Source organism: Crocodylus siamensis, chromosome 6 (assembly GCF_052110815.1).
Source record: "Crocodylus siamensis isolate JL-2025a chromosome 6, ASM5211081v1, whole genome shotgun sequence".
Taxonomy (NCBI): domain Eukaryota; kingdom Metazoa; phylum Chordata; order Crocodylia; family Crocodylidae; genus Crocodylus; species Crocodylus siamensis.
This window is the reverse complement of record NC_143400.1, coordinates 23,278,278-23,292,528: the sequence shown is the minus strand read 5'-3', so window position 1 is coordinate 23,292,528 and position 14,251 is coordinate 23,278,278. Positions and strand designations below refer to the sequence as shown.

Genomic DNA, 14,251 nt, shown 5'->3' with positions numbered 1-14,251 from the left:
CTTCCTTCAAGAAATGGCTTCAGCCTGTTTTTATTGATGTTGGACTAGATGACCAATGGAGGTCCCTTCCAATTTGACTTAGAATCATAGACAATTGAGGGCTGAAAGGGCCCTCAGGAGGTCACATCTAGTCCAATCCTCTGCTCAAAGCAGGATCAGCCCCAACTAGATCATCTCAGTCAGGGCTTTGTTGAACCGGACCTTAGAAATGTCCAAGGATGGAGATTCCACCACTTCTCTAGGTAACTTTCCAGTGCTTCACCACTCTCCTAGTGAGACAGTTTTTCCTAATATCCAACCAAAATCTCCCTTGCTGCAGCTTGACACCATTGCTTCTCTCCATGATCTCCAAAAAGACCTCAAGATCCAGGTCTACAAGGCAGTCACTATCCCTGATTTCCTCTACAGATGTGAGATGTGGGTGACCTACTGTGGTCATTTCAAAAGCCTCTACTGCCTACCTATAGGCCAGTGGTTCTCAACTGGGATACCAAGAGATCCTTTTAAGGGAGCCATGCTCAGTTCAATGAGCAAGTGTCTACACACAATTCCACAAGATCAACCCCAAAATTTCCAGTAGGAATCCAGTGTCCAAACCCTGCCTTTCCATGGCCCTGTTGAGTTCTTTGCATCAGAAGACTCTCTCTAGGATTGTTCCAGAGTCAAGAAACAAATGAAAGCCAAGAGTTGGCATTTTCCAACAGAGAACTTTGAGCCAAATGAGGGCAGGCGCACATCTAATGAGTTTAATGAGGTGGGGGAGCCTTGAGTCCAACAAGGTTGAGAACCACTGGAGCCTTCTGCTCAGTGGTGAGGTAATCTAGCATTTCCCTGCATCTGCTTGAGTTTGGGTGAGAGAGGAAGAGGAAAAAATAAAAAGCAGGTGGGAGAATGTCAGAGGTCTGTCATGATACCCCTCTATAAATCCATGGTGCATCCACACCTTTGAATACTGTGCCCAGTTCCAGTCTCTGCAACTCCATAAGGAGATGGAAGAACTTGAGAAGATCCAGAGAACGGCAACAGGCATGACGAGTGTTATGGAGAGGCTTCCACAGGAGAAGAGACTAAAGAGGCCAGGCCTGTTCTTGAAGGAAAGGGGCATCACTAGATACGGAGTATGGACACGAGGGGTGCATAGCCTCTGAAAAAAAATGTTGCAGACTTTCAATGCTGGTGGCTGCAAGTGGGAGAGGAATGGTGGGAAAAACCACGGTTGGACCCAGGTCACTCTGCCTTCCAGACTCTGCTGTGTGAAACACGAGACTGGGCAAGACAGACCTGTGGTCTGACCCAGTGAACAGCAGTTCTTATGTTCTTGTGAAGTGAGATGAGTTCAGAAAGGAAGAGGAAGGTGCATCCATTCAAGCTTTCTCTACTCATTGTGTACCAGCTTGATCTGGTTTAGGACACAGCTCACATGGATGTACACTGACAATTAAAATAGATGTTTTGGCTTGATGACACTGGGTATCCATGTAGACAGAGTTTACATTAATTGATGCAGTACCCCTTGTCACCTTTCTAGCTCTCCTAGACTTGCTTCACAAGCTGCTGATGTTGAGTCAGATGCACGTAAAAGTCAGGGTTGATCAAGCTGTGGAATACAGTGGGGGCTGAGAGCCAGGATTCCTGGGTTTCATCTTCTGGGAAAGCCCAATCTTGTATCCTCTGACCCAAGGGTCAATGCAGCCATGTGAGCTCTGTCCCTGGGGTCAAGGACCAAGGGGCAGAAGATCTAGCTAAGTCTTTGGGCAGAAGACTCTGGCTCCCTGTACTCAAGAATGTGCACAGCCTTGGGAAGCTGGTGAGACCCAACCATGGACCATGAGAGAGGATAAGGATCTAGCAGATCGTGTCACCAAAGAGTTGGACTGGATGTCCAATGGGAGACATCAATGTGAGGGAAGGGAAAATGTCAGTCAAACATGGAAGGTTGAGGACCAGGTGGGCTTGAACAGCAGCTGAGGGTGGAAAGGTGGAAGAGATAAGCCAATAGCACCTGCTACCCATGTCGTCAGGGTGCTCTACCATTGGCTCCAGCTAATCGATCGATGGACCCTTCACAGGACACTCAGATCCATTGACACTGCTCCCTGCCTATAAATCTCCTCCACCCTCAGACCCATCTGTGCCCCTGAGACCCAGCAGTCATGAGTGTCTTGCTTGTCCTTGGCTTCCTATCTATTCTCCTGGTTGCACATAAATTTCCCCCCCATCCCATCTGTGATGCTTTCTCTGCCCATATTGGCCAGCTCTGGGTCAAGTCATCGTGCATTTAGAGTGGGATGGGATTGCACAATGCTTTTTTTGTCCATTTGGCAAAATTCCTGGGGTGTTGCACAAAGATTTGGGGGGAGAAAGCTTGGATGGGGGAAGAAGTAGGAAGGAAGCTTGGCTAAGGAGAAACAGACGCCATCCTGGAGATCCCCAGTGTGTGAGAGAGTTGGGTAAGCAAGGAGCTGGCATCCATGATAACAATTAGCTGGAATATGATGGAGGTGTGACAAGGAGGGCTCCATATGTGCAGAACCCCAGACAATGTAGCAAGATGAGCTGCTAGCTCTTGCCTAGCATGCCCTCATGGATTACACCAGGAACATGGATAATCTTCCAGGGACACTCAGATCCCATCAGCACCATTCCCTGCCCTTAAATATCCACTCCTCTCCAGACAGAACTGTACCCTGAAACTTGCAGCCATGGATATTCTGCTCCTTTTCAGTCTTCTGTCTGCTCTCCTAGCTCCAGGTAAGTTTCAGCTCCATCCTTTCCATGATGCTTTCTCTCCCCCTTGATTGGCCATGTCTGGGCTAGGTTTCTGGGTATTTGAAGCAGAGGAAGACTTTGAAATTCATGTCTGTTTGCTTTGCAAAACCTGGACGGTTGATTGAGACTCTTTGTGGGAGGTTGGATGGAGGAAGTGGTCTCTGGGGAAGGAGGGAGTTTGAGTGAGAGGGAAACAGAAGCTGTCCTGGAGAATCCCCAAAGATAGTGGAGATCCGGGGTCAACTCTGTATGGTGCCCCAGTTCATGAGCTACAATTACCCTGAAGTGGGGAGTCTCCTAGGAGTCAGTTCCAGGGAAATGAAACTGGGTTTGCCTGGTTGTTTTGTCTTTGTGGTTGGCTCGGTGGCTGGTTGGGGTAGACAGTCAGTGGTTGGCTGTTGGTGTTTGGTGCTTGGTGTTTGGCTGGGGTTGATGGCTGGTGGTTTGTTGTTGATGTTCAGTGCTTGGTGGTTGGTTGGGGTTGATGGTCAGTGGTTAGCTATTGGTGTTTGGTTGGGGTAGATGGCCAGTAGCTAGCTATCAGTGTTGGGTGCTCGATGGTTGGTTGTGGTAGACAGTCAATGGTTGGCTATTGGTGTTCAGTGCTTGGTGGCTCATTAGGGTAGACAGTCAGTGGTTGTATCTTCTGGAGCCTAGGAATGACTCTCAGTGGCTGCATTTCAGACCCAAAGCAAGCTTTTGGGTGCTTGTGGAGATGATATATTCAATCAGTGTCTACCCAGACACCCAGCCGCTGAATCTGTGAGCTCTTTTGACTTGAACAAGAAAGAAATTTTTTCTGGTCTTCTCTGGGCATCAGGGGAAGACCAGTAGAGCCGCCCCTGTGGCCTGTTTTTGTATTGATACACAACTCTTCCATGTGCAGGGAACTCCCTCCAGTGTTATGAGTGCCTGTCCCTTCTGGGGCCCTGCAACGGCTCCCTGACCACCTGTGGCCCTTCAGATGATGCATGCGTGAATGTTATAACCAGCTTCAAGTTACGTGAGTGCCTCTGGAGCCCTCTTCCTCTCCTGGGCTTCCAAGGCTTTGATCTCAGATGGGACAAGAAGGGGGTGGCCAGCAAGGGGCACTGCAGGGGAGCGAAGGAGGATGGGGACCTGGGGGGGTGGGACCTTGAGGCTGGAGATAGAGGCTGTATGGGAGATGTTAGAAGCATCAGGTTGGATCCAAGTTGGGGGGCTGGTGCCGGGACCTGAGCTGGACTGTATCCTCCACAGTTGGAAAATCTGGGACCTTACAGGCAAAGTCTTGCCTGGAGGAGACAAGTCGCCAGATAAGACCCTCTGTTGCAACTTTCCAGCCAGACAGCAGCCTCCGCACTAACTTCACCTACTGCAATGAGGATGGATGTAACCACGGGGTACCTGAAGGTGCATTTCATAGTCATGGAGAAGTGAAGGAAGGGATATTTAGAGGTCAAAGAGTCATAGTTATGGTCATGGAGCCATGGAGAAGTTGAGCTGGAAGGGACCTCCAGAGGTCACAGAGTCATAGCCAAAGACCAGGGGCGGGCAATTATTTTGGGCAGAGGGCCGCTTACTGAGTTTTGGCAAGCCATCAAGGGCTGCGTGACAGGCAGCCCAGGGCACATGAATATTAATTTTCTAAATGTTTTAGGGGTCCCATGGGCCAGATAGAATGGCCTGGAGGGCTGCATTCAGCCCCCGGGCCACATTTTGCCCTCCCTGCCATACAGTCATGGTCATGAAGTCATGGAGAACTTGGGCTGGAAGGGACCTTCAGAAGTCCCATCTAATCCAGCCTCCTGCCTGGGGCAGGATCAGCCCTGTTCAAACCAGCCTAGATAAATCCATCATTTGAGCTCTACCCAAGATGACCATCAACCCTGACATGACACAAGACATCACACCCCAACCTGCCACAGGGAAAGCAGGGGGCCCAGGTCCTGCTTCTGTAGAAGGTTGTTAATATATGCTCAAGAGATGCCAGATAAAGGCCATGCCTCCCTCTAAAAAAGACAGCAAAGCCCCCCCCAGCGCATATCAATATGACCTGGAGAAATATGCCTTCTTGACCCAAAATGCAGCATGAGTCTGACCATGAGTGGAGGGGCAAGGCCCTCTAGCCAGGACCCTCTGGGGTTGGTCCCAGCAGGAGCTTTGGCACAACCCAGTCCCCATCACCAGCCTGGGCTACAGCCACCACCAGTGCCTCTGGAAGAGGCTTAATAACCCCCTGACACATGGAGCAGGAAGAGGGGAGACAACCAGCAAAGCCCAGAAGCCTCGGACATCCCCCTAGTAGGACATAGACATTACTATGCCCCAATCATCCCCCACCAGTGGCTGTCCAACCTCTCCTTGAACCTCTTCCATGATGAAGAGTCCATAACTCCCCTGGGCATCTACTCCACTGCCTCGTAGCTCTGACAGTGGAGTACTTTATCCTAATCTCTAATCTAAACCTACTTGGCTGTAACATCAAGGCACTGGTCCACATCCTGCTCTCTGCAGTATGAGAGACAGCTCTCTTTTTTATACCAGAGTATCATCAGATGGCCTCAGGTCCCCTCCTTTTCCACCAGCTGAATATGCCCAGCTCCTTCCCCCTCTCCTCAGGACTTTCTTACCAAGGCATCTGAGCTCTCCCTGCTCCTCTGGTGCTTCCATATGGCAAGGGAAGTTGAAGCTGGACCTTAAGAAGAGCTTTCTCATGAGAAGGGAAGTAAAACACTGGAACAGGCTCCCCAGAGAGGTGGTGGGATCTCCATCCTTGGAGGTTTTGAAGACCTGACTAGACAAAGCCTTGACTGGGATGAGCTAGTTGGGGCTGGACCTGCTTGGAGAAGGGGGTTAGTCTAGATGTAACCTCCTGAGGTCCCTTCAACCCTCATTTTGTATGCTTCTTAGCTGCATCCCCGCCCCCCCCCATGCACCAGCCCAACAGACCTCACTGCTTTTCCAGGGCTGGGAGAGAACTAGGTGTCCAGGGTCTTACCCTTCTTCCTGTAACCCACCAGATCCCCCCCTGCTCCCCCACTAGCTGAGCTGTCCTTCTTTATTCTTCTGTCTCCAGTGCCAGTCTCGAGGTCAGAGCCCAATGGCCGGATGTGTCCATCATGCAGAGACTTGAGAGGGAAGAAGTGTAAAAGCACCAAAACGATACCCTGTACCGGCAATGATGATCAGTGTATCGAGTTCACTGGGATTCTAGCAGCTGGTAATGCCCGCCCCAACCCATGCCCATCCCAGGCCTGGGGGTGAACCCAGGTGTCCTGGATCCCAGCCCCGCTCTGGTCTGATCCACTAGGCCCGACCTCCTTGCCAACATGCCAAGCTTGGGGTTCAGCGGGGAGGGAAGAAGCCCAGACATCTCCAAGAGATGGGACTGGGACTAGCTTCCCGGATCAAGGACAACAGAAAGTCTTTCTTTAAATACACAGGGGGTAAAAAGAAGGTTCCGGGTAACGTGGGACCCTTGCAGGACACGTTAGGAAATTTGGTCGTCACACCAGACGACAAAGCTGATGCAAAAAGCGGTTCGTTTCTCTGGAGGCCACCAAAATCACAGACACACACACTTATTAGCAGCACAAAAGCTGTATTTGCAAATAGGGTCAGAGCAGAGCCAAAAGACTCAGATTACTCCGAACCCCTGAGGAACTTTTCAGCTGGTTTTTATCCTTTCCCTCCTGGGCACGTGTACAGAAACAGGAACTCTTACAGTTCATTTCCGTTTCATACAAACATGTATGTGGCTACGTCGCTTCATCCATCGCATGTATATTATAATTAACTACTTAAGTATGCAGGGTGGAAAAGTAAATATGCATCAGCTAATTGCGCATGCTCAGAAAGTTCTTTAGGTCACCAAGAGTTTAAATCCCCACCCCCTTTCAAGGACACAGTCAGTTGAATTCCAGCTTCTGTAATCTGCATGAGAAGGACCAGGGGGAGTGTGGGGGAGAGAGTGATTTAAGAAAAACTGTAGCAAGGCTGGCCAAGGAAAAAAAGTCCTTGGCAGTGTTTTTTGCTTATCAGGTATGAGATGCAAACTGTGCATTTCTAACAACACTCCATTTCTAACAATATTATAACAATACTCGATTTCTAACAAAGCCAACATATTTAATGATTTCTTTCCCTCCATCTTCCTAAGCAGGGACCGGAACAGCCACACACACACACACACACACCCCCGCTGGGCCCCCCTCAGGCCCCAGGGGAGGCACACCCAGGCCAAGGGTCAGGGAGGAGCTAGTTAGGGCACATCTGGAGGGGCTGGACGTGTTCAGATCAGCAGGTCCGGATGATCTCCACCCCCGAGCGCTGCGGAAATTGGCTGCGCTCATTGTGGGACCCCTGGCACGGCTCTACGAGCACTCGTGGGGCTCTGGTGCGGTGCCAGAGGACTGGAAGAGGGCCAACGTGGTTCCCATCTTCAAAAAGGGGAGGAAGGAGGACCTGGGAACTATAGGCCAGTTAGTCTTACCTCGATCCTGGGCAAGCTGTTTGAGAAAATCATTCTGGTGCATGTCCTGGGGGTCTTTAAGAAGAGGCTGGATATACACCTTGCTGGGGTCGTTTGACCCCGGTACTCCTTTCTGCCGTGGCAGGGGGTCGGACTTGATGATCTGCTCAGGTCCCTTCCGACCCTAGAAACTATGAAACTATAAGCCCTCAAGGCTCTTTCTCTCCTCCTCTCCAGGTAACGTTACACTCCTCAAGTCTGCATTCAGCTGTGGCTCTCCCGGGATCTGCAATAAGAGATTTGGGGTGACCAAGTACACCAAAAACATCTTTGATCTCGTCACCAATGTTGACTGCTACCCAGCTCCCCATCAGGCCTGACTGCGTCCAGGGGGCTGGGAGCTACTTGCACTTCCTTTAGCCCTCTCAGTTTAGTGACCATATTTTAATAGACCTCCTCTGGCTGTGTGTTCCCAACCCCCTGATCTCTGCCCAAGTCATTCTCAAAGGTGCAAACCAGCCCAGTCTCAAAGGTGCCTGACTCATTATTGGGGCCAATTCCTGCACCAGAGATCTCATAGCCATGGGTGCCCTGCTAGCCTGCTAGTTTAAAAAAATAATAAGAAACCAGATTTTGAAAAATCCCAAATTTTCTGAATTTAGAAAAGTTAACCCTAAATCCACACACACACTTACATAAATGTGTGTGTGTATGTGTGTGTATTACTTTTTTAAATCAGAAAATTTGGGATTTTTTTTAGCAGAGAAAACCAGGATCCCCAGCTTAGATTGGTACCAATTTGGGGAGGCGGGGGGGGGGTGCTTCTTCTGTAGTGGGATGGTTTGGACAGGGCTGATCCAGCCTCAAACATGGTGCTGGACTAGATGTGACCTCCAGAGCTCCCTCCCAGTCCCGCTGCTCTAGGAGTCTCTGGAGGGTGCAGCCCATCCTTTTTTAGAAGTCAATACTGTGCCCGTGTGCATGTTTTTTAAGCTAGCGTTCAAAAAAAGAAAGACATAAAACCAATCTGCAGGGCCATGAAATGGGAGCCACGTTCCCAGGAACATCTTGCAGACAGTCCAATTGTTGAAGGGAGGGTTGGCTTGATGGTGGAAGACAGAGCAGACCGTAGGGTAGTTCAGGGCCCGGGGGAAATCAGCCTGTGCAGGGCCCCCTTAACACTGCGCGGGGCTGTGGTACCCCCACAAAGAGGGGAGGGAGTCTCCATGCTTCTTCCACAGTGCAGGGCTGAACCCCCAGCTCCAGGTGGGGCACGCAGGAGGGGCCACAGCCGCTTTGCTTAGCTCTGCGGGCCCCCCCCCCAAAGCGCAGGACCCAGGACAGTCACCCCAATTCACTGTCCCCTAGGGACAGCTCTGGTGGAAGCTGAAGACCATTTGAAAAATGGGAGGGAGGGGGTGTCAATGCCTGTGCAATGAGGAGATAAGCAGGAATCAGGTAGATTGTAATGACCCATAAGGTCGAGCGCTGCCTCCACGGTGTGTCCACACTTTGAATAACTGCACCCACTGCTGGTCCCCAGACCACCTGAAGGAGATAGAAGAACTGGAGACAGTCCAGAGAAGAGCAGCAAGGATGAGTGGGGGAGAGACTAATGAGGCTGGGTCTTATGTTCTTATGATTTCATCTGTCATGGGGAGGGAAGGGACCCAGGAGTCCTGCCCCCACCTTGTTCCCTCCCCACCAGCCAATCCCCCGTGGCAATGCAAAGCTGTCCGTGAAGGGCTCACAGCGAGCCAAGCCCTCACTGGTTGGAGAAGGGATGCGAGTGCCGCATGTGGTGGGGGGGTCCCCTGAGGTCAAGTGGTGTGTTGGGGTGGGGGGCATCTCCAAGGATTCATGGGAAAGCACAGAGCTCAGCAATTGGAAAACTCCCAGGACAGGTGATTAGGAGCCAGGATCTTTTCCCAGCTCTGGGATAGTTCTGGGATCTCGTCAGTCAGACCATGGAGGAACCTGGATGCCTGGGCTCCCCAGCTCCGGGAGAGGAGTGGGGCCTGGGGGCTTAGAGCAAGGGGGCTAGGCGCCCAGACGCCAGGGATCCCCCCCGCCCTGCGAAAGGGAGTGAGGTCTGGTGGGTTAAAACAGGGATCCTGGATGCCTGGGTCCTCTAGCTCTGGGAGGGGCACGGTGGCTGGACAGGTTGGAGCAAAGGGTGCTGGGAGCCTGGACATCCTCCCTTCCCTCTCTTTCGCCCTTTGAAATGAGGCAGATTCACGATGACAAAGATTCCTCTAGGTTTTTATTGGGCCTTGCAGAAACCATCCCTGTCTCCCAAAAACATTCCCTAGCCCCAGAGCAGCAACAGCGGGTGGCAGCCACAGGAGGGTGCCCCCATGCCCAGGGGCAGGCCCGGCCCTGGACTCAGAGCTTGTCACGGGGTGCTGGGTAGCACACAGCTCGGGTGAGGGTGTCGAAGACTCCCTGGGCGTATTTGGTGACCCCGACTCTCTTGCAGCAAGCGCCAGGGGCCACGCACCCCGCCAAAGACTTGATCAGGGAGGTGTTGCCTGGAGGGGAAGAGAGAAGGAGGTTTGGGACCCCGGACGCCTGGGTTCCCTCGGGGGCTCTGAGATATGGATTGCAGCAGAACGGGCAGGGAGTCGGACATCCGGCTTCTTTATCTCGGTCTGTAAGGAGAAAGGGGTTCGGTTGGTTACAGCGGGGGCTGGGAACCAGGACACCCGGGTTCTGTCTCCAACTCCGGGAGGGGAGAGGGATCTACCAGGTGAGAGGGAGCGCGAGTGAGAAACGGGACACCTGGGTTCCCTCCCACTTCTAACAGATGAGTAGGGTGATGGGGGTGCCAGGATGCCTGGGTTCACTCCAGCATGGAGACATCCAGTAACTTCTACCACCCTTGAACTCCCACCCAGGATAGGCGATTGGGTGTCTTGGAGTTTGGAGGCCGGACACTTGGGTTCTCTCTGGAGGAGAAGGAAGGCCTACCGTATTTCCTAGCATACCACGCCCCCCCGTGACAAGACCTCAGTTTGGAAGGCAGAACTGGGGGGAGAAAAAGAGTCCTGGCCAATGGTGCAGCATAGAGTCAGGCCACCTGGGAAGACAGACCATCCAGGCAGTGGAGGTGTCCCAGGAGACAGCACGCAGGCAGCAGGAACTTCCTGATAGCCCCATCCCGAACCCCCAGGCTGCTGGCAGAAGTTCACGATCCAAAAGCCAGCTCAGCAGCTGAGAGAGGGTTAACGCTACGCTCCACCCCTGCTGCTGGCAGCCATCTTGGTGGCCCTTTGAATCCAGTGTCTCCCTGCTTCTATTCCAGGGATGAAAAATCAGCTTGGAACAGGCACTTTGAGTGTGGAAGGCTGATTTTTACATGGGGAAAGTTGTGGGAAGGGGAGGGGAGCCCAGCCCAGACACCCAGGGTCTCTACAGTTCTGGAGCCTGGTGGTCAAGAGCAGGGGGGTCTGGGAGCTCATAGCCTGGGTTCCCTTCAGCTCTGGGAGGGGAATGGGGGCTGGGGGGTAAGAAAAGCTGGGGTTGGGATTCCAGTTTTCTCCAGCTCCGGGGGTGAGAGTAGTGGGGTCTGGGATGGGTTTTCTCTAGTTCAGCAGAGGGGGGGTTGGCATGAGCGTTACCCAGTGAACTCAAAGCAATGATCTTCCTCCCCAGTGCAGGGCAGTGGCTTCATGTGATCACAGTGATCAGCCCCCTCTGCAGAGCATGATGGGCAGGACCGGCCGTTGAAGGTGGAGCTCACAGACGGCACTGGGGACACAAGAGGTGAATGGGGCCGGAGCCTGGACACCTGGGTCCTCTCTGGCTCTGGGAGGACAGTGGGGTGTGGGGGGTTACCACTGGGGCCCGGATGCCTGGGTTCATTCCCTGCTCTGGGAGGGGAGTGCAATTTAGGGGGTGGTTAAAGCAATGGGGGGGCAGGGAGTCCAGACGCTGGGGTCCCAGCCCTGCATACTCACGCTCCACGACCCCTGTGTTGCAGCCGTCCTGGTGGCAGCAGGTGAAGTTCATCCTCATGGCCACGCCAGGCCGGAAGGTGAGGCTGAAATGGCGCTGGCTGCAGCTGCTTGGCTCCAGGCAGGACCTGACGGCCACCGAGAGGGTCCGTCCCTCTCCTGGGGGAGCGAAGTATATGTGACCTGTGACCCCTGAGGCCTCCCCCCACAACCCCCTGCAGGACTCCCCCCAGTACTCACCCAGGGTGTAGTGCCCCACTCCGCTCACACAGGCCCCCTCCCCAGGGCCGCAGGGCAGCACCGGGCCAGAGCAGGCAGTGGCAAAAGCAAAGCACTCCTGGCAGCGCAGGGCAGAGCCTGGGGGGCAGGTGATAGGCCGGGTCAGAGGAGGCGTGGCTAGAGATGCCCCCCCCTCCTGCCTCCAGTCTTCTGCCCCGGGCCTCCCTGCTTCTGTTCTGGTGTTGCGCCCTGCTTCACTGGAGCTGCTGGGGGGGGGCGCACAAAACCATGAGGGAGATGGGTGGGGAAATGTCGGCTGGGGGCTGGGTTCTCTCCCCCATCTGTGCCCAGGGTCTTTTTTCCCTCCGCAAATGCATGCACATGCAGACACATACACACACACACAACCCAGGCACCTGGGGCACACACGCACACTTAGAATCCAGGAAACACCCCCCCAACACATACAACCCAGGTGTGTGTCTCTCTCACACACACACACATGCACACAATGCCTCTGGGACACACAGACACACGCAGACACACAGAATCCAGGTGTTTGGGACATTCTCACACACACGTGTGTGTGTGTCTGGGAGATACGTGTGCACACACAGACACAGGCGTCTGGGACACACAGACACATGGAACCCAGGTGTCCAGGACACACATGCTCACACACTCATATAATCCAGGCGTCTGGTGGGGACACACACACAGAACCCAGGCATTCAGGACACACACACACACATACATATATGCTTGTGCACACAGAATCCAGGAATCCAGGATGTGCGCACATACACGCACAATCTAGGTATCCAGCACATCCACACAAAACCCAGGTATCCAGGACACACACACACACACACACACACACACACACACACACACACACACACACACTCCCTCCAGGCCAACACACTCGTCCTCCCGGTTTCCCTGCCCATCATTGTCTCCGGGCCCTGGGGGATCTGGCATTGTATCCCCCCACCCTCCTTCGTGATGCCCGCTCCCGCCCTGTCTGTCTCGGCTGAATTCCAGCCCTGGGGGTGACAGCCATCTGTGGCAGCCCCGGGACATTAACCCTTCCAGGGGCAGAGCTGCGCAAGACAGAGGTGGCCATGGTGGGGGACATCGAGCCATGTGCTCCAAGCCCCGTTCTTGGGGTGGGACAGCTCAGTCTAGCGCCCCCTGCTTGGACTCCCAAGTGCTGGCCAGAAAAGTCCCCCAGGGACCCAGATATTCTGCATCCCACAGGACCCCAGCCCCACCCCAGAGAAGCCAGGCACCTGGGCTTGGGGCCCTATCCCACACCCTGCCAAAGAACCTAGGCATCCAGGCTGTAACCATCCCCAGCTGTTCCTTTCTCCCCCCTTGAAAAGCCCCTTCATGACGAGGCTTCATTGCCTCTGCCATGCTCCCCCCTCCAGCCAATAAGAAGCCTCAGACACCTGTAGGATTCTCCCAGAAAATTAATTAACAAGCTCCCAGATCTAATTACCAGCTCCTGGCCTGGAGCCATGGCAGGGGGGAAGCTCACCTGAAGCCACAAGAGCAGCCAGGAGGCCTGGAGTGAGAAGGGCGCCCATAGCTGCCAGTGTTGGGAACTGTACAGAGCCGGTGGGGATTTATAGGCCGGGAGCCATGAGGCAGAAGGGAGTGGGGCGGAGGCCGGCGCCAGCGCTAATCCCTGGCACCGAGCTTCCCGTGGGAACTTCCATCGCGTTGCGTCCCCGCCGCTGGCGGGGGGAGGGTCCCTTCCCCATCACTCGCGCCCACGCCGCACTCGGGTTGTCCTCCTCGGCATTTGGCACCTCCTCCTCAACTTGTTTCTTGGGTGCCTGGCCCTTTAAGATGGTGGCCATGCCCACTCATGGCTCTGCCCAGCAGGTCTATATATGATGGGGCCCTGTACCCGGCTGGGCCCAGTGACACCTCTGCTCCCAGCAGCCCAGACCAGTTCCCAGCCTACGGGGCTCCCTGTGGGGCTGCGAGTTCGGAAATAGGTTGGGCATCATTGGTGGAGGCCAGAAGTTGAACCATAGGCTGGCCAACAAAGTCATTGCATCACAGAGATGTTGGGCTGGAAGGGACCTTGAGAGGTCACATTTAGGCCACCCCCTAGACATGACAAACTGTTCTATAGAAACCCATATTCAAAGAGTCAGTCATAGAGACGTTGGGCTAGAAGGGACCTCCAGAGGTCAAGTAGGCCAACCCCCTACATGAGGCAAAACCATCCCTGTCCAAACCATCCTATATAAGTCCATAATCGTAGAATTAGAGATGTTAGGCTAGAAGGGACCTCCAGAGGTCACATCTAGGTCAACCCTTCCATGAGGCAGCACCAGCCCTATCCAAACATGAGACCATCAGAGCTGCCATGTCCTGGGTCAGACCCTAGGTCCATCTTCCCCCATCTCGTGTGTCACACGGCGGAGCCCAACTACATCATCCCAGCCAAAGCTTTCTCCAGCTGGGTCTTCACTACCTCCAAGGATGGAGATGCCACCATATCTCTGGGTAGCCTGTTCCAATGCTTTGCTACCCTCCTCATGAGAAAGGTCTTCCTAATATCTAACCTCAGCTTCCCTTTCTGCAGCTTGAGCCCACTGCTCCTTCTGTTGTCTGCCTCCACTGAGAACAGTCCAGCTCCATCCTCTTTAGAGCCACCCTGCAGGAAGTTGAAGTCTGCTCTCAAATCCCACCTCCATCTTCTCCAGGCTAAATCAGCCCAGCTCCCTCAGCTTCTCCTCATCTGTCCTGCTCCTCAGCCCACAACCACCTTTGTTGCCCTCCTCTGAACTCTCTCCAGTCCTTTCTGTAGTGGGGGGAGGGCCACAGCTGGACA

The 14,251-nt window shown here is 53.8% G+C and overlaps 1 protein-coding gene across 1 annotated transcript; it reads right to left on the bottom strand.

Moving 5' to 3' along the window:
* Positions 1-9,518: 9,518 nt before the first annotated feature.
* LOC149861677 (phospholipase A2 inhibitor and Ly6/PLAUR domain-containing protein-like) lies at positions 9,519-13,265 on the bottom strand. Its single transcript, XM_090053795.1, has 5 exons — positions 13,187-13,265; positions 11,419-11,535; positions 11,182-11,337; positions 10,843-10,972; positions 9,519-9,873 (listed from the first exon to the last, which is right to left on the bottom strand). Exons 1-5 carry the CDS (start codon positions 13,263-13,265, stop codon positions 9,864-9,866), a joined length of 492 nt encoding a protein of 163 aa, XP_089909921.1. The 3' UTR covers positions 9,519-9,863.
* Between the last annotated feature and the right edge of the window lie 986 nt (positions 13,266-14,251).